Below are 24,917 nucleotides of genomic sequence, written 5' to 3'. Positions count from 1 at the left end.
ATTTGAAAATAAAAATTCAATTTGTTTACAGTTTATGACTCAGAATATTTACAGGCATTTACTAGATACTCATAAGTGCCCAAAAGCAACTACCTCTAAATTTTATATTTCTGTGTCATACCACAGTAGCTGTTCTTTTGCCAAATCTTTTTATAAAACCACACAAGAATATCCAAAGACACCAGATAAATGGCCTGCTCAGTATTAAATGTAATCCAAAGGCTCGAAATCCAGTTTAGTGAGTAAGTATTTTATTCAAACAATACAAGTAAGTGCTTTCACAGTCAAATGAACTGCTTCCTCAGATGTTGACACATATAGTATCAATCCCCTATTTAAATACAAAATTTCATGGTGATTCTCACTCCAATCTATACCCATTATGTTTTTAAAGGGACTTACCCTTCATTTAGTTGGACTAAATGAACACTTAAAAAAAATATTTAAACTTTATGCCGTATAGAAACATATAAAAGGCATGCTTAATAAAAACATCTTAAATTCAATAAAACTTTTATATATACATTTAAAAACATCAAAAGAAATACACATATAAACACATACATAACAAGGACATCCAAAAATCAAAAAAACCCTTCAACTGCAAAACCCCTCAGAAGGTGCACAGGGCTAAAACTAATATTCATATATGAATTAAACAGAAACACCTACAAATAAAATACCATCTGTATAAGGGTCTGGCCTTTAGAATAGGTTTTAAAGGGACTTTGTCATTCAAGCCTCTACCACTGTCTGCCCTCATCCTCACTACCCATCTAGTTTTATTGACCTCAGTCCTGTTTCTGACATCATCCATTTTCTCAGTCACTTAAAATGATGTGTGTTATCATTCTCTATCACATGTTTTGTTAGGGCCCTGATAGCTATCTTATTACTAATGCTACACTGATGCTCCCTTGTTCTATCTCTTTATTTTCTGTCAGTCTTTCCTATATAGAATGATCTACATGTTAGACAGTGTGTGTTAACGTCTGAGGGAGCAGTTCATTTGACTGTGAAAGCGCTTACATGTATTGTTTGAATAAAATACTTTTTCACTGAACTGGATTTGGAGCCATCATTTTGCTCTGCTTTTTGTTGGTGTTGAAACCTTTGTATAGCCTGTTCTTTCAGTCTTATTGTCTCAAAAGTATTAGAATTACTTATATCAAGTTTAGGCGTGCAGCATACATCCATCTACTTACCATATACTTATAATGCTTAGACTGAAATTGACAACATTTAGATAAGTAAGAAAATGCCTAGTATTTATCTGACATGACCACTCTCCCAATATGCATTTGGGTCAGTCCTTTCTGTCGACATCACTGAATCCCAAAATATAACTTTCCAAGATCATGGAAATTCCCTCTATACTTTTAAAAGCTGGGATAATAACATGAATAATCTAGGTTAGTGTTACAACAGCCAGTAATCATCTGTCTGTCTATCTATATTGAAGATAAGCCTAAGGTGATATAACAGGTAGCCTTTAGCCTAGAATGATTATTGCACAACATTTTAGTCCAAACATTTACCACCTTTGTTTTCAAGTTTAGTTAAGATTCCCCTCATTAAGTTTTAAAAGGATCAACTACTACAGTTTAAAGAAATATCTTCAACATTATACTGACACCAAGCAGATTTCTTTGTACAAACAACTGCCATTCCAAGTTTTCTATTCATTCATAAAATTTATTTCTAGTCCAATCTCAAAACAAAGGCTTATGATGACTAAACTGTCCTCAAACAAAAACCTCAGGAGCTGATGTATTGTAGTTTGAAATCTATTTTTGATTTATTTACTAAAATGATTTGTACCTTTGCTTACTGAAATAATATATGAAACACTTCTGTACGCATCATCTTTATTGTCCTAGAATGAAAACATGTTCTGTTATGCACAAATGAAGAGAAATAACTTTCCTTTTATCTTCTTATTGACTCATTTCAGCTCCAAATGTAGATCACAGATGTATTTTGTATGAGTGATTTAAAATCAATCATCATATGCCATAGAAAGCATGTAAATTAAGGTTAATACTAAAACAATTCTAATTTATAAGGCAACCATTAGCAAACTTCTTTACTGGTACTCAGCTTAGGTGCTGAAAACATATTTTACACAACCAGCTTGGTCTATTGTATTAGAGGTAGTTCTTTACGTCCTTGAATAATTTCAAAGAAACAATGAAATATGAGGTTCCCACAATCTTTCCCCCGTATTGAAGAAATGTAGCAGTGATTCATTTCCTTTCACCTGCTCTCTTTGCTCTGTATTTAACTTGACCTGTGAGGCAATTGGGCATTAGTTAAAAGTGTTAACTCAGCAGGTATATAGATTTCATTTTTGGCAGATAATCTTTTTTGCGTATTATAGAAATCTAGATTTAATCTTTTTTGCTTATTATAGAAATCTAAATTTATTTAATAAATTATAGATTTGTTAACTGAAGTTTATCATCTTTCAGGGTGCAAAATAAATCCAGATAAGAGAGCACAGACATCATCAACCATATTAAAGCACAAACGCCATCACATTGGTAGAAAAAAACAAGATCTTACCCATAAATCTCTTTTTTAAATAAGTACAGGTATTGGCAGCATTTTTTTTATAAGTAATGGAGTGACTGGTTGACCTGTGGGTTTTAATAAAAAACAATCTGACTTTATCACATAGTAAAATGTATGTGTATGTTATGGGTTTGTTATTAATAATGGTTAAATGATATCACTGGTACCTTATTAAAGGAAGCATTGATGTTGATTTTGCTGTTTTGATGAAGTTCTTTTTAAATGAATGGGACAAAAGCACTAAACTGTGGTTTATTAAAATAATTATTAAATATGATCTTGGCTCAATAAGTGGTTCCTGGGGCTTTCAGCCTTAGTGTGCAACTTATCCAGGCTACTCACAGATGCCTTTCATGACATCGTCTAGGAAGCATTCATCTAATCTTCAGCAGAGTGACTTTATAACAGTGGGAAATTCCATTAACACCACTTCTGTCACTGATACTTTCATACCTCCATTGTTACCTGGGGAATACAAACTTTACAAAGCAAGGAGATTGAAATTCTGCAAACAAATCAGAAGGTGTCCATGACTTTATCTTTTTAAATAAAACACACATTACCCTAAGCCACATTTTCTTTGCAGTTTTAGAAACATTTTTGTGCTGCTTACTGTACTTTATGAGGATTTATCGAGAAAGGCTAAAACTAAGTCAACTTATTGCCAGGTCAAGTCAGATCCATAGCAGTCGTTTCAATATTTTAAACTGAGGTAATGAACTAAATGTGTAGATAGGGTCTGCCATTAATTGTGGGACAAGTGAGAAGAAAAGTATTAATTTGACAGCTATTGGTAAACATTATATTTACCAGCTATCTGACAACTATTTGGGTAAATGTATTTCAGTCAGAAATGTTTTTTACACTCCTAGCCCAGTAGTGTACAGGAATGAAGGCCTAACTGTGACGTAGATGACTCATGTTTGATAAACGGCTCAGGTACTTGATGGGCTGGCAAGGAAGATATGCTTGGCCATCCTTTGGGGGGATGGTTATGTGCTGCAGAGGGTAGCTTCATCAAGCCCTTTTAAAGCCCAGGCCTCAGGAAGACAGCTAGTCTGGGATGTGTGGGTAGGTTAAACAGGACTTCACTAGCACCTGTGGCTGGCATATTTTCACAGGCTACACCTCCTACTCCACAGAATGCTAGTATACAGGAAAAGGGCAAGAAAAGCCTTGTCATCAGCTTGTGTGATGTTCCTGCTGATGGATAACTCTGCTCCTTTGTTCTCTGTCTGGCTGCCACACAATGGAATCAGGCATGGGGGGGGGTAATACTAGTATGAACTCAGATTTCTCAGTCCCCTTAATCACGCGCCATCAAGGAAAGTGGGAGAGTCATAGGGGAGCAGATGTACATCTGATGATCAGTTGGATCAGTGAACCTATAACAATTATATATATATATACATATATATTTACATTTGTAATCATATAAACTTCATACCACTCAATTTTGGAAATTCCTAATCGAAACAAACAGGTTTATAGAACAAAGATCATTATAAGCAGGAAGAGAAAAAGAAAAAAAAAAACAAACAAAACAAAATCAACAAAAACAAGTGTCTTTGCAGTGGTTAGCAATATGTTGAAGTTATGGAGAAGTGAAGTTAATACTTGGGAGAATAAAAAACTTTGCTCCAGGGAAAATAGACATGTTTTTGTTGATTTGATTTGTGCTTTTGTGTTGTATGATCTCCATTCAGCAACCTGATTTAGACACCTAACCACCAGTAGCTAATTCTGAAAAACATATACTTTGTCCATTCTTCTTCTGTTTGTTTTGATTTAATGCAACTATTAAATGATTTATGATCCAGCAGAATGACATCAACATGACAACAATGACATCAACATAACAGCGATGACATAAACACGACAGCTTTAGTTCCTGTCAGCATGGAACAATGCACTGTGAATTAAGCCACAAAAGCAGTTGTTAATGTTTCCTTAGACTTATCTAAAATAACGTTAACATTGAAATATTTGATTCCGCTTCTGTATTATATTTACTTATCTTTCTTAATAAACTTTACTAGTCTAAATAATTTGCAAATCAACTGAAACTTAGTCATGCAGCTTTCAGTAAATGCATACCTACAACTCACTAACCTCAATGCATGCCCCCATTTTCAGTTGTTGTCAAACCTTTCATTAAGGTTATTTATTTGAATCTAAAGTCACATCACTTTGAATTAGTAATTTGCTTTGAAGCGAGGCTGGCATAATGTTTAAGGTGTTTACCTTACATTCACAAGGTGCAAGATTTAATTCTCACATGGGGTAACTGGCTAGGCTTAAAATAGCCCACAAAGGCAGCTAGCCTAGTACTGACCTATCCATTATTAGCTGCTTTTTATAATTATAAAATAGGTTTCATTTATTTGTAATTGCTCTTTTGTGTCTTGTCAGTGTTACATTTGGGAAATCCGCATTTTTTCCCTCTTCTCTTATTAACTTTCACTTTTCCTCACTGTTACCTCTCCTTTTTTTTTCTTATTTGAAGTATTTAACACTTGGAAGTCTTTTAAAGAACTCATTAGAAAAGATTGATTGACATTTATATTAAAGAAAAAGCTATAAATTAAATACTTCACTAGATGTCTTAATTGGTGACTGCTTCAGTGGTAGCTCTTGTCAGGTTATAAGGAATACCTGATTTTACCTGACTGACTATGCATAATAATCCTTTAGAAATACATGTTATGGAACAATTCCATAATTCCTGATTCAATGTCAATCTGTTTGTCAAAAACAGGGTGGCAGATAAACATGAATTACCATCCCTGCATGAGTTGGGAGGCAAGCTCTTCACACCCGCAAAGCAGAGGACTTGGTACCCTGTGCACCCTTGCTGAAAACATACAGAATTCAAAGAAATTGTCTGCTGATGAAATGGAAATAGTGAAGCTCATATATAATGGCGATTTCTCTACTTTTGTTATCAAGAAAGCAAGACAACAGGGCAGCTGGGTTAATTTAGTTTTTCTTTGGTTTATAATTTCTATGAGTTTAGACAGTTGGGAACCACATATACTTTTTTCAAATCCCCACCATCATTCAGGGTTTTACTGGCACAGTTACTGCATGTGCACTGTACTTCTGCCTTGTGATTTAATGAAAATCTAAAAGCAGATCATCTGCTTAAATAGTTCGGTAATATATAACAGTTCACATTGTTTCCCAAGGAATACAGATATATTTCAGAGCACAGCTGCATGCATCGCAGTTATTTTTTGGTTCCCCTACTGTCTGCTTTTGGCATCTGCCCTTATCTCCTATTAACCAATTCTTCCTCCTCATTTGGAGTCAGTGAAGTCTTGCCATAGCCCTTTCAGCAAGTGTGCTCTCCCGCTTACAGAAAAGAGTGCCCTACATATCATCTTTAGTGATTTTTATGCCCTTACTTCTCTTAAATTTGAGAGTTGGGATGTGGACATCATATACACAGCTGGAGGTAAGGATGTTTTGGGGCTGAAGGGAATCTGAACTGGGGAGAGTGAGGTTAATATCACAGGCATCATCATTTGTGATGCTAGTCTGCTCATGCCCTTCTATCTCTCCTGGCAGCCTGTCACTCATACCCCTTCTCCCTCTTGGCAGCCTGTCACTCATACCCCTTCTCTCTCTTGGCAGCCTGTCACTCATACCCCTTCTCCCTCTTGGCAGCCTGTCACTCATACCCCTTCTCCCTCTTGGCAGCCTGTCACTCATACCCCTTCTCCCTCTTGGCAGCCTGTCACTCATACCCCTTCTCCCTCTTGGCAGCCTGTCACTCATACCCCTTCTCCCTCTTGGCAGCCTGTCACTCATACCCCTTCTCCCTCTTGGCAGCCTGTCACTCATACCCCTTCTCCCTCTTGGCAACCTGTCACTCATACCCCTTCTCCCTCTTGGCAGCCTGTCACTCATACCCCTTCTCCCTCTTGGCAGCCTGTCACTCATGAGCCTTCTTTGTCTTGGCAGCCTGTCATTGCAGCCAAAGGAGTTCTTGCTCTGTTTTCCACCAAGACATGGCTCAGCTGTATAGAAAAACACAGCTCCTCCTCCTGGGATGGACAGGCAAACATAAGCTGAGCAATCCAAACCTTGGATCTTCCAGTGTTAATTGAACATGGGTCATCTGTGTTGTAGTCAGTGCTCTTTCCCCCTACAACACTGAGCAGATGAGTTCATGATATAGTTCTGAGCACTGTGTTTTGGAACTTTTTCCTTCTACATATATATAACAAAATGGAATTGGGAAATATTTGACTTTTGCCAAAGACTTCATATTTCCCTTTTCTCCATTGTTGTGTAACCAAAAAGTATTAAAATAATTTAATATGGGATTTGGTGGTACAATCCTTCACAGAAAGTTAGGGGGAGGGGATATTATTCCCAACATAAAATAAGTTATTCAGCATTTACAAACTTCTTGTCACAGTTATACTATATAGGGTGTATATCTTTAAATGCTAATGAGCCAGCTTCAATGATCTGCATGTCATGTGGTACAAGTTCCAGATATTTCAGTTTGAATATGTTTAGACCATATATTCGTTAGCACTACGTTGTTTTATTTCATCTTGACATTAAAATTACATCATGCATTCAGATTTTCTAATGATCATCCTTGCCCTATTTCTCAAGTCTTACCCCAATTTTCAAAGTATAAAAGATTATTGTGACTTGATGTATAACAGCCATTTTAATTGTCAGTATTTTTCAACAGTTTTTGCTGGTAAATGCCGAAAATATGTCTGAGGATTTAGAAAGAACTCCAGCTCAGTTGGTATGAGCTTTGGCCAGAAGGGGCTATTTACATGAAGTGCTATTTTGCAGTTCAGAGACACATTAGCCGCAATGAGTAAAGACCTCATTATCATGTCTCTGAATCATCTTTAAGAACCATAAGTGCAAATCAGCACTTTCCTGTGGTAGTTAACATTGGCGGCCCATGCATCTCACTGGCATAGCCCCCCCCCCCCCATTCACTCACTCTCTCTCTCATTCTCTGTGTCATACACACATATACATATATACTAACATGGATCCCCTCCATATCATCGTAAATGAAATCAGTGAACCACAAAAGGCTGAGACCAAAACGATGACCTCTCTAAGCAATAAAACATCACAATGCCAAAAGTCCAGAACAGCCTAACTGCTCTGATAGTGTAAATTTGCTCATAGTTATGAGAACAGGTAAATTAAAGTTTTAAGTTTTTACAATAATTTACCTGTTGCAAGGATTGTTGGTGGAGATCACAGAACAGTGCAGATCAGGACATTTTAGCTTTCTCCCCACTGTAGTGCGATCTTGTAGTTGGTATACATAGGTTTCAGGGGGTGTGGGGGGTGTAGCAGCCCTGCAAAAAACATTGTGAAGTGTATAGTAGTCTGTTTACTGATTATTTTTAATTGTTTTGTAACATTTTGTAAGTGTTTAGGTTGGCGTATGTGTAATAATGATGCAGTGTTGTGAACTTTTGGCATTGTAACATTTTGTTAATTGGATACTTCTGCGTTTTGGTCTCGACATTCTGTGGTTCACTGATTTGGTATGCAATGATATGAAGTAGATCCATTAACATACCTCTGGCCTGTCTCTGAGTTGAAAGAATGTTGTAATGACTCTTTTTTTATTTTTTTTTTTTGCCCCTACCCTCATAAGTCAAGGATCCTTACAACCAGCCACTAATGCCAGATGTTGGCGTTTCCTTCTTCTTATTGTTCATAATGTGCATCATGATGCTAGAGCTATTGTTCTATCAACTTTTTATGTGAGTCCAAGTGATGTACTGTAAAAATTCTCCCTGGTATTGTCTATTGCTCCTCAAGGCTTTGTAATGATGCCTCCTCCTTGCATGGATGCATTCTTACTGTTGTCTCTTATATATAGCCTTTCCCTCATAAGTCCTTTTCCCTCATAAGTCATAGAGTGTGTGTTGCAATCACTGAATCATGCTAGGGTTTAGAGCTTCATACTTCTTATTATGTAAAATTACTCTGGCTACACTAAACAATTAGTTTGCATAGCAGATTAATGCTCTTACTTTCTGTATCAATGGTATAGGGTTCAAATCACCTGCTGCCTGTTTTGCTTTACATATTTGTTTTTTTTCACACGCACTTAAATAATATTTTCAACTATCCCTTGTGTCTAGTGGTGGGCCAGAAGACTAATAGTTTTTGTGTGAGGTAGGACGATACAGGGTTTGAATCTGTTTTAGTGCCTTCCGGTCATGCTTTATACAGTATCCCTGGTGTTTAGTGTTCCCCTGATTCATCTTGTTTAAGTGTCATTAAGGCATGATATTCATAGGATCATAGGAGGTTACTGGGCTATCGGCCCTGAGGCCCTTATAAGCCTAGCCAAGAGTTTAGCCCATGTTTAGACAAATCAGCACCTGATGCCCCTGTCCAGCAGGGACATGGGTGGAATCCCAGGGGTGTATTTTCTGTTTCCCATCCAGCTATTCAGGTTGCACTTAAAAATGGGTAAAGAGGTACTCTGCTTGATGTGGAGAGAGAGTCTATTCCATATATGGGGGAGTCTCTGGGAAATAAATCTGTCCCGCCAATAAGTCCTATTGATGTCACAGACCAGGTTGAGGCAGTGCGCATGAGTTACTCAAGTGGATCTTGACTTGTGGATATGCAGCAGTCCCATCAAAGTGGGATCCATGATCACCTTGCATGCCAGATAGAGGTCACCTCTGAGGACTCTGTATAAAACTGAGTAGAGGGATAGAGCTTTTAGCCTATCTAAGTATGGTAGATGTTTGAGGTCCTGGATTCTCCTGGTGAGGAACCTCTGTGGTGTCTCCAGCTGCTGCATGTGCTTTGCAAGGTAGATGACGAAAGGGGCATTGTACTCAGTAATGGGGCTTATAAGGGAAGAATGCAGGGATGTCATGACCTCCTTGACCCTGGATGAGATACCCTTACTTATGAGGTGGGCCATGTAGAAGGCTTTCCGTACAACGGAAGCAACATGGTGGTCAAAAGTCAGGTTGCTATCAACCTGGGTGCCCAAATCCCTCATGACTGAGTGTGTGCTTGGGACATTGTTATTAATGTGATAATTTGTGGGGACTTCACTCTCCCTAAAGGGGATGATGATGCAGTTTTTGGTATTCAGCTTAAGGCCATGTTTCTGGCAACAGTCATTTGTCTGAGTGAGACCCTCTTGGAGGATGTCTACATCAACAGAGAAAATTGATGACAACACCCAGCTTGCAGTCATTTGCAAACTTGGTCAGCTGTAGCCCACTGGTTTTGGCCTGCACCTCAGAAAAGTATATCCCAAATAACAGAGGCCCCAAGACTGAACCCTGGGGTATGCTGCTTGTTACAGGTCTACTACTTGAGATGGCTTCCCCTATTTTGACTAGGTGGGTTGTATCAGCAAGCCAGCTTGCTACACATCTGGTAACATATGGATTGATGACTAGTTGAGAGAGTTTTTCTATTATGCCTGAGTGGGTAATAGTGTCAATGGCTGTGGCCAGATCAAAGTAGGCGGTGTGCACCGTCTTCCTCTTGTCCATGGTGTTGGTGACTGTCTTAAAGAAGTTGACCAAATTTTGCAGACATGACCTCCCCTTGACGAATTAATCAATTATCCATGACCACTAGTGTTTCCCCTGACTCACATTTAAGTGCCATTAAGGTCCAATTTTCAAGATTTATCCCTAGTAGCTAGTGCTCCCATTGTTGCAGGATATGCTCCCTTGTTTAGGGGAATGTGGAGTTATGACACCCCCCCCGCACACACACATATACACACACACACACACATACACACACACACACACGCATGCATACACGCACGCACGCACACACGCACACACACACACACACACACACACACACACACACACACACACACACACACACACACACACACACACTCACAAACCTACCATGTCCCTAACTAACCTCCTTACTATGACCTTCCAGACAGGCATGCACACACACTCATACACACAACCTTATCACTACCTGTCTGTTAAACTCCCCAGCGTTTACCTTTGCTGTGATGGATAAACTCGAGCAGACATGAGAAGTTGTGTTATTTTATGCAGCTGAGAGATGCTTTGAATCGCTCACCTGCAAAAATATCTTACTACAAACAATTCTATTGGAGAGCATATGGCAAATTAACAAATGCCTGCCTTGCAATGTCTCATCAGCATTTAGCATGAGTATGGAGACAGCTCTCGATGGTGCTACATGTCTTCATGCTAAAGCACTGTGGTACGGTGGTTCCTAAAGATGAAATAGTTTTTGTGAAATATACACCTCACGGTAACCTTTCTGAATTGCACTGATAACAAAAGCAACTTTTATTTGGGGGGTGCTGTCTGTTTAATTTGCCTGTTGACTTTTTAAAGACATGGCTGCTTGATTTGAGAGGTGAGCATTATTAAGTGTTTGAAAAGGGACTGTTTGAAGATGTATATGGTTATGTATATTATTGTCCCAGTGATTGTTTGCCTAGTGTGTTCCTATGTAACTAAATTCAAAGCACATTCCATTAAGTTCCCAAAATATAAATTTAGTTTTGCTTCATCATACAAATTTTGAAAACTTAATTCAATTTAAATCCCACCAGAATGCCAAAGTTCAGCATTTTGATTTCAGAACCGGCAGTGAATGTGCTTATGTTTAGAAATCAGTATATGATTACACATTCTTTTATGCAGTTTGATTTAAGAAGTTTTTCTCACCAGATCGGTTGGCAATCTCTCCTTTGGAACACATGATGCAATCAAAGCAGCAAATGGGTTCACCTCGTCTTGCAGCTTTTCTGTGTCCAGGTTGGCAATTTTCACTACAGACGGAGCGTGGAACCTGATGCATGGGAACAAAGAAATGGATGTTAGCAAACTGAAAAGTAAATCTGAGTAATTTTCAGTTAGAAGAACATAAGGTATGGGAACACCGGAATGTGTACTGGAATTCATTCATCTGAAATTTATTCTGAACTGTATCTTGACTCCATTTGCCATTTATAAGGAATGTCCTATTTTCACAAAGTGCATATAAAGAAAGGTTGTAGCTAATGGGAATCAAAGCCATATCTCTGTGTTTGCACCTTACTGCCACTGAAGATGAATAAGAAATGTCATATCAGTAAAGATTAACTTGATCAAAGGGTACCTCAGTATGAATACCTGGTGACCAACAAACGCAGATTTTAGATTTCTTTATTTGAGCCCTTGATTAAACAAGTTATACATTTTTGAATATAAGGCCACCAGAAATTTGGGCTTTAGGTAAAAAAAATAACATCATCCAGGTTTGTTGTGTTACTGTGGTTAATGTAAGCAAATGGGTTCACGTAGTCCCAGGTAAAACTTCCCAAAAAATACAGCAAAAAAGTCATAATTGAAAGAAATTTAATTGCACCAAAACAACAAACATTAAGTGCTTTTGTCTAACAACTTAGGACTTCATCAGAATGTGAAACAGATTTGTCAACTACTATAGATATAGAAAGAGTGAATTATATAGATATTATATAGATATATAAAGACTGCTAGAGTGAATTATATTAAGCATAAATGTTTTTTTTTAATTCAGCTGGAGGCTCAATAGTGCAAACTGTAATGTCTAATGTTTAGCATTATATGCATTTTCCAATGTTTAAACATATAAAACCGTTTTAACATAATTTAATGTTTAATTAAGCAATTCAAACAATTATGTCTTTAACTTTCTTTATATACAATAGTTGATGGATCTATTTCACATTCTGATGAAGTCCTAAGTTGTTGGACAAAAGTGCTTAATGTTTGTTGTTTTGGTATAATTGAATTTCTTTAAATATCATTGTTTTCCCTTCTTCTTTAGGACATTTTACCTGAGACTATGTGAACCCATTTGCTTGGTTATTGGTGTGGACAGTTCAGGGTTGCACGGTTTCTTATGCCTGTTTCATGGTTCTTTGTATATAATACAGAGTTGTTTTGCTTGGGTGAGTGATTCTGGACAGTCATCTTTCATTTTTACAGATGATAAGTTTGGTTGAGAATGCTGAAGCATATGCCTCATGACAACCCACGTGGGGATTGCTTTCTTCTCCATTGTCTACCTTGTCCTGCAAGTGTGGAGCTGTATGTACAGTATGCATGTGCAGTACCTCAGTATACAGAAGAGAATGCAGACAAAGATGAAAGTAATGTTATACAATTAAATTATTTAAGAAAGGTAAGCAATTTCTTGCTTAAACAATGTTAATATATATACAGTAATAGTAGTAATCTATGGTTAACTTTGTTTGGTCACTCAGGCTTCATCCAAATGATCAGTCCAAACCAACCACTGGTAAATCCTGTGATACGCACACCCAGTCATGTATTGTCAATAAAATCATCATAATCACCCAACTTTTTCTCATTTTCTACGTGGGATTGGGGTATCATGTTAACTATCGCCATCTCTCTTGATTCAGTGCCACACTCCTGCCTTCTTCAACACTCATGCCTGACTGTTACAGATCTTCTTTCACTCAATCCATCCACCTCTTTGGGTATCCTCATTTCCTCCTGCCTTCTTCCTGTCTGTAACAAATCTTCTTCATCAGATTGTCTTCTGCTTTTCTGCACATGTGTCCGAACCATCGCAATCTGTTCTCTTTGATCTTTTCTGCAATTGGAGCTACTTTGGCTTCTGCTCTTTTGTCCTCATTTCGTCTGTCCCATAGTGTGCATCCTACCACCCTTCTCAGGCACTTCATTTCCCTCACTTCTGGCTTCTTCGTCTGCTCTGCCTTTATTGCCCAGGTTTCTGTACCATACAGTAGTACTGGTTGCACCACTGTCTTGTACATCTTACTTTTCAGCTTCTTTGGCATTGTTCTGTCATAAACTACACCTGAGACTCTATGTCAGTTGTCTGCAGCCCATCTGATTCTAGCTTTGACCTCTTCATTCAGACTTCCCTTTTCCTCAACCACCCCTCCCAGATACTTGAAACTATTTATCTGTTCCACTATCTTCCCTTCTATCTCATTTCTTAGCTTCTTCTGATTTCCCCAGTTTGGTGCCATCACCACTGTCTTATCTGTGCTTAGTTTCATCCCATGTGTCTTCAGTTTTGCATTCCATTCCCCTATCCTTTGCTGAAGTTCTTGCTCAGAGTCTGCCTGTAATGTCACATCATATGCATACAGTAACTTTGTTGATCTGTCACCTCCAACCTTGTTTGCTAATGCAGTCCATCACCAGTATGAATAGCAGTGCGCTCAGAGCTGAATCCTGGTGTACACCCACTCCCACTGGAAAACCCCTCTGTGAGGCCGAACACTGTTTGCACTTAAGTCATTGGGTTCTTGTATATAGCCTGCATTAATTCTACCAATGTTTCTGGGACTTCGAACAACCGCAGTAGTGCCCAGATCAGCTTTCTTGGGACCTTGTCATATGCTTTCTCCAAGTCAAGGAATGCCCAGTTGGACTCTTTCCTCATCTCTATCTCTTCTCAACTATCTGTCTCACTGCAAACATCGGGTCAGTTGTGCTGCATCCTGCTCGGAATTCAAGCTGCTCATCTCCCATCTTACATTCTACTACTCTGTGTATCTGTTTATCAATCACCCTCTCCAGAACTTTCATGCAATGTGATAAGAGTTTAATGCCTCTGTACTGCTCACAGTTGTGGATGTCCCCTTTGTCCTTGTACACTGGCATGAGTATGCTTATTCTCCAGTCATCTGGAATCTGCCTTTCTCTCCACACTGCTATGAGTACCCTCAGGAGCCATTTCTCCCCTATCTCACCCAGCATCTTTATCATATCTGCTGTGAATTCATCTGATCCTGCTGCTTTCCCTGACTTCATCTTCCTTAGTGCTGTTCTTACTTCTTCTAGGGTGGGCTCCTCTTCTTCTCTCATCATAGGCTGTTTCTGAGGTAGTACAGCTTCTGTGGGGTTTTCTTCATTCAGAGGCTGCTGGAAATACTCCTTCCATCTGCCTTTGATGTCCTGTGGACTGGTGAGTAGGTTGTTGCTGGCATCCCATATGAAGGGTGTCTGACTATCTTCTTTATCTTTCTGTCTTTGCCTTGCAAGTTGGCATAGTTTCTTTGTACCACTTACTGAGTCACTTTCCAGAAGTTGGTACAGTGCCTCCGATGCCCTATTCTTTGCTACTGCAACTCCTTTCTTAGCTTCTTTGTTAGCCAACCAGTATTTCTTCTTACTCTGATTGGTCTTTTCTGTCTCCCATTTTTAAAGCACTCCTTTCTTTTCATCACTTCTAGGACTTCTGCATTCCACCACCAGCTTTCCTTATGTACCTTATTTCCATACCTGACTCGGCCACATATCTGTTCTGTAGTTCCTAGCACATGCTGTTTTGTGGCACTGCCATTCTTCTTCAACTCCACCTACTTCCTCCTTTTCTTAGGGTGTTGGAGCCCTGAGTAATTCCTTGACCTGTTGTACTTTATCTCCAGGCAACTTCCAGGTATTCAGCCTGGTCTCTATTGACATTAGAACCTTTTCTGTCTACTGCTTGCAGCTGATTGTGGCAACCAGTGGTTTATACTGTGGACCGACTGTTTCACTGGGGATGAATTTGTAATCATGAATTCTATCCCAGTGCCTATTCCTTATTAGGAGAAAGTCTAACCGGGTTGCATGTTGGCTACTCTTGTATGTAATTTTGTGACTGTCTCTCTTTCTGAACCACATGTTGGCTACTATCAAGCCATTCGCCAGACAGAAGTCTAGAATGGCTTCTCCTTCTTTATTCCTGTTGCCCCACCCATGTGGACCCAGGCAGTCATCATATCCTGTTCTGTCTGTCCTGATATGTGCATTCAAGTCACCCTTATAGGTCCTGCAACTGCTGTCTGAATGCACTCTTTTCCTCACCATCCTGCTGTGCGGCATAGGATTGCTGTTAAAATATAAAATAAAACAATAATAAAAATAGACTTCTTCTTTGTCTAGTAGCGGTGACAACTGCATGAAATGTGGAATGGGTCCTGGGTTTGATCCCTCAGCAAAGATCCAAGTTTTCCTTTCTTGTTCAGTTGCTAATGCGATGCTAGGCTAATGATTTGTTTGCACTGCATGCTTATTTGTTCAAAATAACCTTCATGGTGGTTTCCTACTTACAAAAGAGAAACTGCACTTGGAGGATACCAGGTACCTAACTGTCTAGAGATGACTTGTTGGTCCAGTGGCAGTAACAACAGCTTGGAATGTGGGGGGGTCCTGGGTTTATTCCCTAGACAAGAGTCAGTGTTTTCTTTTTTTTCAGTTGGTAATACAATACTAGGTTAGTAGGTTGTTGTGCATTGGATGCTTGTGTACATAAATTACATTTATGGGGGTTTCTTAATTGAGAGGAGAAACTGCTTTGGGGAAACCAGATACCTAACTGTCCGGAGACTCTTTTTTATTCCAGTGACAGTGATAACTGCATGGAATGTGTGTGTGTGTGTGTGTGTGTGTGTGTGTGTGTGTGTGTGTGTGTGTGTGTGTGTGTGTGTGTGTGTGTGTGTGTGATCCTGGGTTCAATCCCCAGACAAAGGCAATGATTTCCTTGCTTTTTCAGGTAATTATACAATACTAGGTCAACAGTTTATTATGTAGAAAAAAGTAATTTTTCCCACATTCACATTTATTTCCTTTTTGCTGTCTTCTTAGCCAAGTACCAGCTACCTGACACAGACTGAGCTAATGGGATATGTCTATTTACTGGTTTTGTCTAACAGTCTGTGCTGATCCTATTGAAGTGCCATTTCTACCTCCACAGAAATTATCACTCATCCACCCTACTGTCAACAGAGGATCAAGAATAAATGCTGGGTTTTCTGGAAATCAGCTGAGGCTTGTCGAGTGGATTTTTTTTCAATATACAAAAAACCTGGAACTCCACATATCCACAGCAACACACTTTACTGCAAGAGTAACATTTCATACATTGAAATTACAAAGCTAACTGTTTGTTAAGTTAAAAGAAGTGGACATATTTAAAGCATATTTTCTTTGGAGGTGGCTGTAGCAGCCAGAGTGCTAAAAACCCAATTGGTGTATTTAATAAAATGTTGGGGGGGCTGCTTCCATCTGTAAGGAGGGCAACAGTGGAGGTCTTGGTAATGGGAAATGGGACCAGAAGGACCCAAATAATGTGAACCCGCTTTTGCTCTACTGCTGATATGAAAATATTTTCCAGGATGCTGGCAGTGTTGCTAGACAAGTCTCTACAGAAAACAATGATATTGGCACAAGTAACTTTTGTAAATGGAAAGTTATCAGTAGGCCGCTGGTGGTTGTTAATGCAGTTTATATAATTGCCATAGATTATGATGCATATAAGGCAGGGATAGTTTAGCTGGTATGCAGCAGTCTTTTGAGACTGAACTGAGATTTCCTGTTTGTAGTCCTGGAGCAGTTGATAGTGGAAGAAGATTATATAAGAAGAATAAAGGCACTTCATTAATTTCCCTCAATGGCCATTTAGGTTATTGAAAGTGTTTAACGGGTTGTATGGTTTGGGAGAGGCACAGCAGGAGTGTCCAGCTTTTCAAACTTTATTTTTATTGGTAATATAAGTGTTGGGCCCAAGAATTCAGAGCTACCGAATGAGCGGGGGGGGGGGGGGGTTAATACATGTAGCTTTAACTTATTCAGAGATGACTTCATGTTCATATTTGTGGATGTGGATAGAATTCTTTTGATGTGTTTGGATATTCTCCAGTTGTATGGGATGGCGGCAGATTTAAGGTACCTATGGAAATCAGTTGTTGTTATGCTGCAGGGGAGGAAGAGAATCTCTGAAATTTCCATGAGGGTTAAATATTTGGAGAGTTAGTGTAACCAAGAGTGAAAAGATTAGGGACAGGACTTGGTATGAACTAGAAAAAAATGTTGTGAGCTCACTGGATAGATGGAGGGTTAGGTATAAGTCTGTTAGTGCAAGGACTGGTGTAATGTTGGGTATGCTTCTCCCTTAGTGCTGCATTTGTTAAGACATGTGGGGATGCATGCTAATGAGAAGTTATTTCTAGTAAAGCAGGATATTTGTCACTGATTTCTATGGAACAAAAGGGAATGAAAAATTAGTTAAGGGTTGGCTGATAATGAATATGAAAGTTGGGGATGTGGATAATGTCAGGTTTTTGAGGGCATGTTGCAAGTATTAATGCAAACCAGAAGATAAGAAGAAGAAGGTTCAACATTACTTGGTAATGTGAGAGTGACAGAAGAGGGAGAGAAGGTTGCTATCTGAGAAGGTGGAGAGAGTATTAGAGACAGATGCATGTGGGAGGCTGGATTCCACAATCCACAAATATTTTTGAGGTAAGCAACAGGATTTATCTGTTGGGAAGATGCATGTGGGAGGCTGGATTCCACAATCTACAAATTTTTTTTGAGGGAAGCAACAGGATTTATCTGTTGGGAATGGTAGGATTGAAAAAAAAAACACTGGACACAGGAGTGGTATAGATAGAGTGAAAAATGAGTGGTTAGATGGAAGGATTTGTATGAGGATGATGACGAAGAGGGAATATTTATGGATTTTTGTGGAGACATTTGGAGTGGGGGGGGCTTGACTGGCATAAGAGGAAGGAATAGAAATGGGGAGGTGAGGAGATTCAGAGAGAAGTAACAGATAACTTGCATATGTGGTTCATAGGTCATTACTAGGCTAATGGCCCTAGAGCCTTTATAAGCCTAGCCATGTAATACCTGTGTTCCCTAATTGACCATTGTGAGATGGTTCCCTAATTGACCATTGTTACATGGTTTGATTTTTTTGCAGAGCAAATCTATGATCAGCACCAGCTGCCCCTGTCCATGAGGGACAATAGGTGCCAACCCAGGGGTGAATTTACAGTCTCCCATCCACTTGTCCAGGTTGAGCTTAAATAGGGCCATTGAGGAGCTCTGCTTCACATAAATTGAGAGTTTATTCCAGAGTAGTAGCCGTTTCTGGGAGACATACATATATGTCTTTCCAGCGCATTTATATTATGCTGTCGAAAACTCAAACTGTCAACAGCATAATAATCGACACAAAAATGTCGAAACCCCTGAACATCGAACACACACAAAAAAAAACAAAAAAAAAAAAAACACCCAAACACAACACAAATTGCTCTATGCAGAGGGGCAAGCCCCCCTGTACCCCCCACTTGGGAGGCTGCACCCCCCCGCTACTTAAATATACCAACTCCGAGATCACACTACATTGCAGTAAATGGACATCTCCCCTTACAGAGATTTCCATTTACACACACAATGACTTTTGCTTTCAACATTTTGATGCCGTCAATATCAGCTTCGATATTGCCGGCCTTTGACAGGGTGAAGTAGACCCTCTCCAGCATGTTTTGTTTAAGCCACAGGCTAGGTTGAGATCTGTGGACCGAGTGACTGTTGTCTCATTTGATTTGAGGACGTGCAGTATTTCCATTAGGGCAGGTCAGAAACTGCTCTTTAGGCCAGGCACAGGTCGCCTCTCAGCAGCCTGTAGGACATAGAGTACAGTGACAGAGCGTTCAGTTTTTCCATGTAGGTCATGTTTTGGAGTCCCTGAATTATCTTGGTCAGGAACCTCTGTGGTCTCTCCAGCTGCTGCTGCAGGTGTCTGGTGAGGTACATGCAAAAGACAGCATTGTACTCTATTAGTGGTCCAATGAGGGTGGAGTACAGAGGAGTTATAACATCCTTGGTCTTGGATGCAATGCCCTTACTTATGAGGTGTGCAATGTAAAAGGCTTTCCTTACCACTGTGGACACATGGGATGGAAGTTTAGACCGCTATCTACTTGTGTTCCCAACTTATGCACCACTGGGTTTGAGCTTAGAGGAGTGCTGCCTATATTGCAATTTGCAGGGGCTACCTCTTTGCCAAAGGGGAGAACAATGCACTTTTTGACATTTAGTTTGTCTGTGTTAACCCCTCCTGTAATATGCAAATATCTTTAGGGGACTCAATGATTGCTCCCAGTTTGCAGTCATCTGCGAATTTGGTAAGCCACAGGCCATCGGATTTCGCCTGGACTTCCAAGAAATAGAATCCAAACAGTAGAGGGCCCAGCACAGAACCTTGTGTTGCCCCACTGGTAACTTTTCTACTCGTGGAGGTGGAATCCTCAACTTTGAGAGTATGGGCTCTGTCAGTGAGCTACTTGGCTACTCATCTAGTGACATATGGGTTAATCCCTAGCTGGGAGAGTTTCTCAATGATACCTGAGTGGGGGATTGTGTGAAAAGACTTAGCTAATTCAAGATAGATGGTATGCACTGCTTTGCTATCATCCAGGCTTTATTGACACTCCTGAAGAAGCCCACCAGGTTTAGTAAGCATGATCTACCCTTAATGAAGCCAAACTGGGTCGGGTTGAGAGTTTGAAGGTTGCCTATGTCCTTGTTGATAAGGTCCATGATGATTCTTTCCATGGCCTTGCAGATAAGCCTGGTTAGGCTTATGGCTCTATAGTTCCCAGGGTTGGATGATGGACCCCCTTTGTGAAAGGGGATTACAGTTGCTGTTCTCCACTCTGCTAGAACAAAGCCAGTACTCAGGCTATTGTTAAGGAGAGTGGCAAGAGGACCTGCTAGTCATGTTTTAGGTTGTTTAGTAAGCAGCCAGGGATGTCATCTTGCCCCACAGAGGTCATGTTTTTGGCCTTGGAGTAGATATCACCTGCTCAATGGAGATACTGGGAGAGGGCAGGTGTCAGGAATGCTTTGGTTATGGCTGGTGGGGACAGGCAGGTGAAGTTTGCACCAGATCTGTCAGCTAACAGGTTGCCAATTTCCTCAGTGTCAGTGTGAGTGGTACCATCCTCTATGAGTTTGGCATATAGCTTGGCTATTCCCGTTTAGATTTGTGACATAGCTAAAGAATGCCTTATGATTATCTTTAGCTAGGGAAGCTAATTTAGCCTCATAACTAGCTTTATAGGGCTTTACCAGGTATCTAATTTGCTTGCGCAAGCTGTGGAGGGTATTCTTTCTCTGCTAAGTTTCCTCTTGTTTTTAAGTATCAGTTTCTTTCTTTTGTTGATACTGTAAGAATAAAAGATGGGCAGTACAATGTGGGAGAAGGCCTATAGGTAGTGATTATTTGGCATGGAAAAAGATAGGGAGTTACTGACCATGAGCAAAAGACAAGCGAGCAAGACATTGGAAGGAAGCTGAATTTCCAGTGGTACAGCAGGGGATGGTATTGATAAAAAAAAATTTAGTTAGGCAGGTAAAAACAGGTGGGGAAGGGAATTAGCTGAGAATTGGGCTGAGTGGCTACAGGGCAGAGAAGAAAGATGAGCTACAACACATAGAAAAGATATGAGTGTGGGATGGGGGGGTAATTTGAAGGGAAATGCCTCTGAGAGGTCAGGTGAAAGGTGGTGAAGGAAGAGGTAGGCAACTCCTTAAATTAAATTATGAGAAGATGGAATCCCCACTTCAGCAGCAAGCCTACTAGCCTAACTGCGGCTTCATTGTGTGTAGTGGTGGTGGTGGTGGTGAATGTTTGAGGGGCAGTTAGTTGGAAAGGCATTATAAAGCAGAAAGTGAAACTTGTTATGAAATATGTGGTGTCCTTTGTTACTGGACTATGTTATATGCTGTTCTTAAAACTTTCATTAAAAAGGATTTAGCCAAAAAAAAGAAACAGAACTGCACCAAGGCAATAATAGCAACTGGATTTTCATAGCTGGACTGATAATTTGAAAATATATCCAGGCTGCTATGAAGCCATCTAGGTTGGAAAAAATTAAACATCTGATCAAGTGTCCTTCCCCTTAAGGGAAATGTTTGAGTTATGTTTGTTGCACTTTGAATGCAGGAGGTAGTCAGTCATTTCACTATATGCAGATCCTTGCTACCAAGTGGGAATGCTACATTCATTAAAATATTTCCAGGTTTCTGTCACAATTTGTTGCCTTTTGTTAATTGTACAACACTGTTAACAAGATAGCTAGGCTCTAACAAATGGCCTCAAATGAAAGGTGGACATGGCAGACCGTCAATAAGAAAAGATGGCACAGCTGAGCACCACACAGCAGTGGATACTTGAAGGTGCCTAAAAATCTGCAAGAAACAATTTTATAGGAAGTCAGTAATGACCTCTGCTTAGTTGTAATAAGTTGCAGTAGTACATGCAGTTTGCAGTTTCAATGCATCATACATCAGGTGCATGGTAGCATAAGAATGAATGAATGTGCTGTTATACTCCAAATAGTGCATTAAATGCATGCATTACCTGTTTTAGACAAGGCTCTTTTGCTTTTGAATAGTCTTTTGTAAACCTCTGTATTTCATTAGGTCCTATGACACTGTGGACACCTGATTCTGTTATCCTGCAGAGGCACCCTGATTCTGGTGTTTCCGTAAGGTGTCCTTCTGTCTCCTTAAATCCCTTTGTTGGTTTACTGTCACCTATAATTCTTTGGTTGATTTTAATAGAATAGTGAAATTCTTTTGCCTGAGATTACACTCATTTTCAGGTTGCTTATCACCAGCTGAGTTAAAAAAATTGCATTTTCTAGTGTAAGTGGCAAACTAGTCTATCTGGTATAAATACAGCAGTACTGATACGTGAGTAAAAATCTGCTAACTGTCATGAAAGTTGGATGTTCAGTGTGTTTGAGATGAGAACTGATGGGTGTGGAATCACTCACTGTCTATTTTGGGAAATAGTTTAGAAGCCATTCTACAGGTAAATCTCTGCATCATGGCATATGCTGGTGCCCAGGACAGGAGCACCAGGAGAGGTTACTTTTGGCATATTATGTTCAGAAGAGACAGATCTCATTCCATTACGGTGGTTCACAGAGCAGGAGTATCAGGTGAGCTCAGTTAAGACAAGTGTTGCTGGAACAAGGAAACCCTTATTCATAGGCCATAAATGGACAATCTAGAATGAGAATAACACCCTTATTATTTTGTTTTAAAATGTGTGTGGTGATGGTGTTTTGGGACTAACACAGTAGTATTTTGGCAGGACTGTAATGCATTTTTTTTAGTTGATGAGGATAACAAACAGTTCCTGAAATGTACTGAATTCCATTTGGAACTACTCTGGTCTTTTAGGGATCAGTTCTGTGGAAAGGAACCTTCTAATAGGTAGTCTTTTATTTGCTAACAAGTTTGCTGACATTCATATGTGCACATGGCCCTTTTTGGTCCTGTATAGGATTTGTTGCATGATATATCCAGCTTAACAAATTTATATTTCAGGGTATACTGCTTTGAATTGGATTTGCATAAGATGGCACCTCATTCTTCTAAAAGGATTTGAAATAAGGCATACACTTCCACGGTAGCAACATTGCGATTGGGGATTTCTGCTGAAGGCATATTTTAAAAGATGAATACTTTGAAAAGATTTGCTTGATTGAGTGCCTTTTGTTGTAAGGTCTTGGGGAAAGAGCTTGCATAAAGATTGTACCTCAGCTGTAGAATTTTATGGAAATGTGAAATCATTTACCTGAAGCTTCATGTAGAAACTTTTTGTTGCAGTAATATTCTAGAGAGTTTCCCTTATCTATTGTGTTTTTTTTTCTGTGACATAAAGTAATATGTTTCACCCCCAGTGATGGGAATCTTATGTTGAGGATTAACCTCTCAGCAAGCAAAGTGAAAAAAAAATATTGTCAGTGCAGGGCAAGCTCTGTTACATCCCCTGCTAATTATACAAACTAAGATCTCACAATCCCTAGGGAAAAGGCATATAACCCAACCCCGGTGATTGTTTATCTCAAGAACCTATTGGCGATCCATTGTGTTGACCAAGAGTCAAGCTGTAACTTAACAGTTCACTTTCTCAACAAGAGGCACTTCAATTCCTTGATCACATTGATGGCAGTACTCAATTAAGGTGGAAATATAAATTTCAGGGCTGTCAGTCTCAAATGTATCTCATATCTAAAGATTATTCAAGCAACAGAAAAAATAACTAGTAGCACTCACAGCAAACATTCCAAGCCTTCTTTTCACCAGGATTTCCACTAGTGAAAAAGGAGGTTAGTTTAGGCAGTCCAAACTGTCATTAAATAAAAATACTTTGCTGACCACTGACCACTCTCAGGTTAGACAGTTCTGGGTACAAGCTACCATGATGTCCACTTATAGCCAATTGATCCAAACTTTGTCTCTTCTTTCATCAAAATGCTGAAGACTGTTGTGGACTCTAATTGTAAGTATTTCTGACATACTGGCCTTAAAAATGCATGGGTGTACTGCTACCTCCTATCACCTGGGTTCTAGGTATCTCACTTTAAAGAGACCGTGTTTCCTTACTTTTATGTACTTTTCCATACAAAAGTCCCGTTCCCCTTCTTAGCTCTTATTCCCAGTGTTGGTATAGTATTTGTCTCTGCGCAGGCACATTCATACTTGTCAGGCATTTCCAGCTGGTGGGACAATGTTATAGACAGATAAATAAAATGTAGTGCCCTGACACTTGAGGAAGAAAAGTGAACTAAATAAAAATTATAAACATAAGCATTTTAATTTAATTTCAAAGCAAGGTTATTGCTTTTCTGTCATTCTTCTGACTATTGTACTGAATGAATACAGAAAGCCATGAATTTTTACATGAGCTAAATTTCCATTATGAAAGAAGCCATGGTATCTAGAACTCAAACATGCCACTAGATTCTGAATCACACAAAATAATTAAATTGTAAAAATGTTGAATAAACAATATAAGGTCAGCTGAGAGCTGTAATTTATGGAATGGTAACATGATAATTGGCTGAATAACAAGCAAAGAGGGAAAAACAGGGACACTAATCAGGAACCTGCCAGTGGTAGCTAGACCCAGGGTACGTATTAGCCAATGAAGAGTAAGGGAACTGCAGCCACTCCAAGGGCAGTTTTAAGTCCCAAATCCACCAATGGGTGTCTTTTGTTAGAATAGACAGTGGATGAATGGTGAAAACCCAGGCAACCAATCAGGAACTAAAGCAACTGTAAATACAAAAGTAACCATGAAATAGAAGGCAGGGAGAATATCTGGTTACCTAGGGATATCAAGCTGAATGACAGAAACAAGGAACACATATTTTGACCAACTAAAGGGACACATTTTAGTACTCATGAGTCCTTTGAGGCACTCCAGGATATACCAGAGACCTTCATCCAAATATATAATGTGTCTGCCATGTTGCATAACTTGAAACAGCAGAAACAGCTAATGCAGCAATAAAACATCCTATCAGGGCCCACCATAGATGTAGGATCAGCAGACAAGGAGCAGAATGGATAGTCAAGGAATGAACAAGTCAGTGGTGATACCTGACATGAGACAGAGGTGGACACAGTAAATTATGGTGCTATCAAAAAGTGGCATTTGTTCTACATCTATTTACCATGATGTAG

The 24,917-nt window shown here is 39.5% G+C and overlaps 1 protein-coding gene across 1 annotated transcript in view; it reads right to left on the bottom strand.

Annotated features, from left to right (window-relative positions):
- Positions 1 to 24,917, bottom strand: part of LOC122805981 (extracellular calcium-sensing receptor-like) — a 122,350-nt gene that overhangs the window by 4,949 nt on the left and 92,484 nt on the right. The window contains exon 4 of the mRNA XM_044076220.1: positions 11,292 to 11,415. Within this exon, the coding sequence (XP_043932155.1) occupies positions 11,292 to 11,415 (124 nt within the window). The remainder of the gene's footprint in view (positions 1 to 11,291; positions 11,416 to 24,917) is intronic.

The sequence above is a fragment of the Protopterus annectens genome, chromosome 7.part0, assembly GCF_019279795.1.
Source record: "Protopterus annectens isolate FY-2018-M chromosome 7.part0, PAN1.0, whole genome shotgun sequence".
Classification (NCBI taxonomy): Eukaryota; Metazoa; Chordata; order Ceratodontiformes; family Protopteridae; genus Protopterus; species Protopterus annectens.
This window is presented reverse-complemented; position numbering and strand designations above follow the sequence as displayed.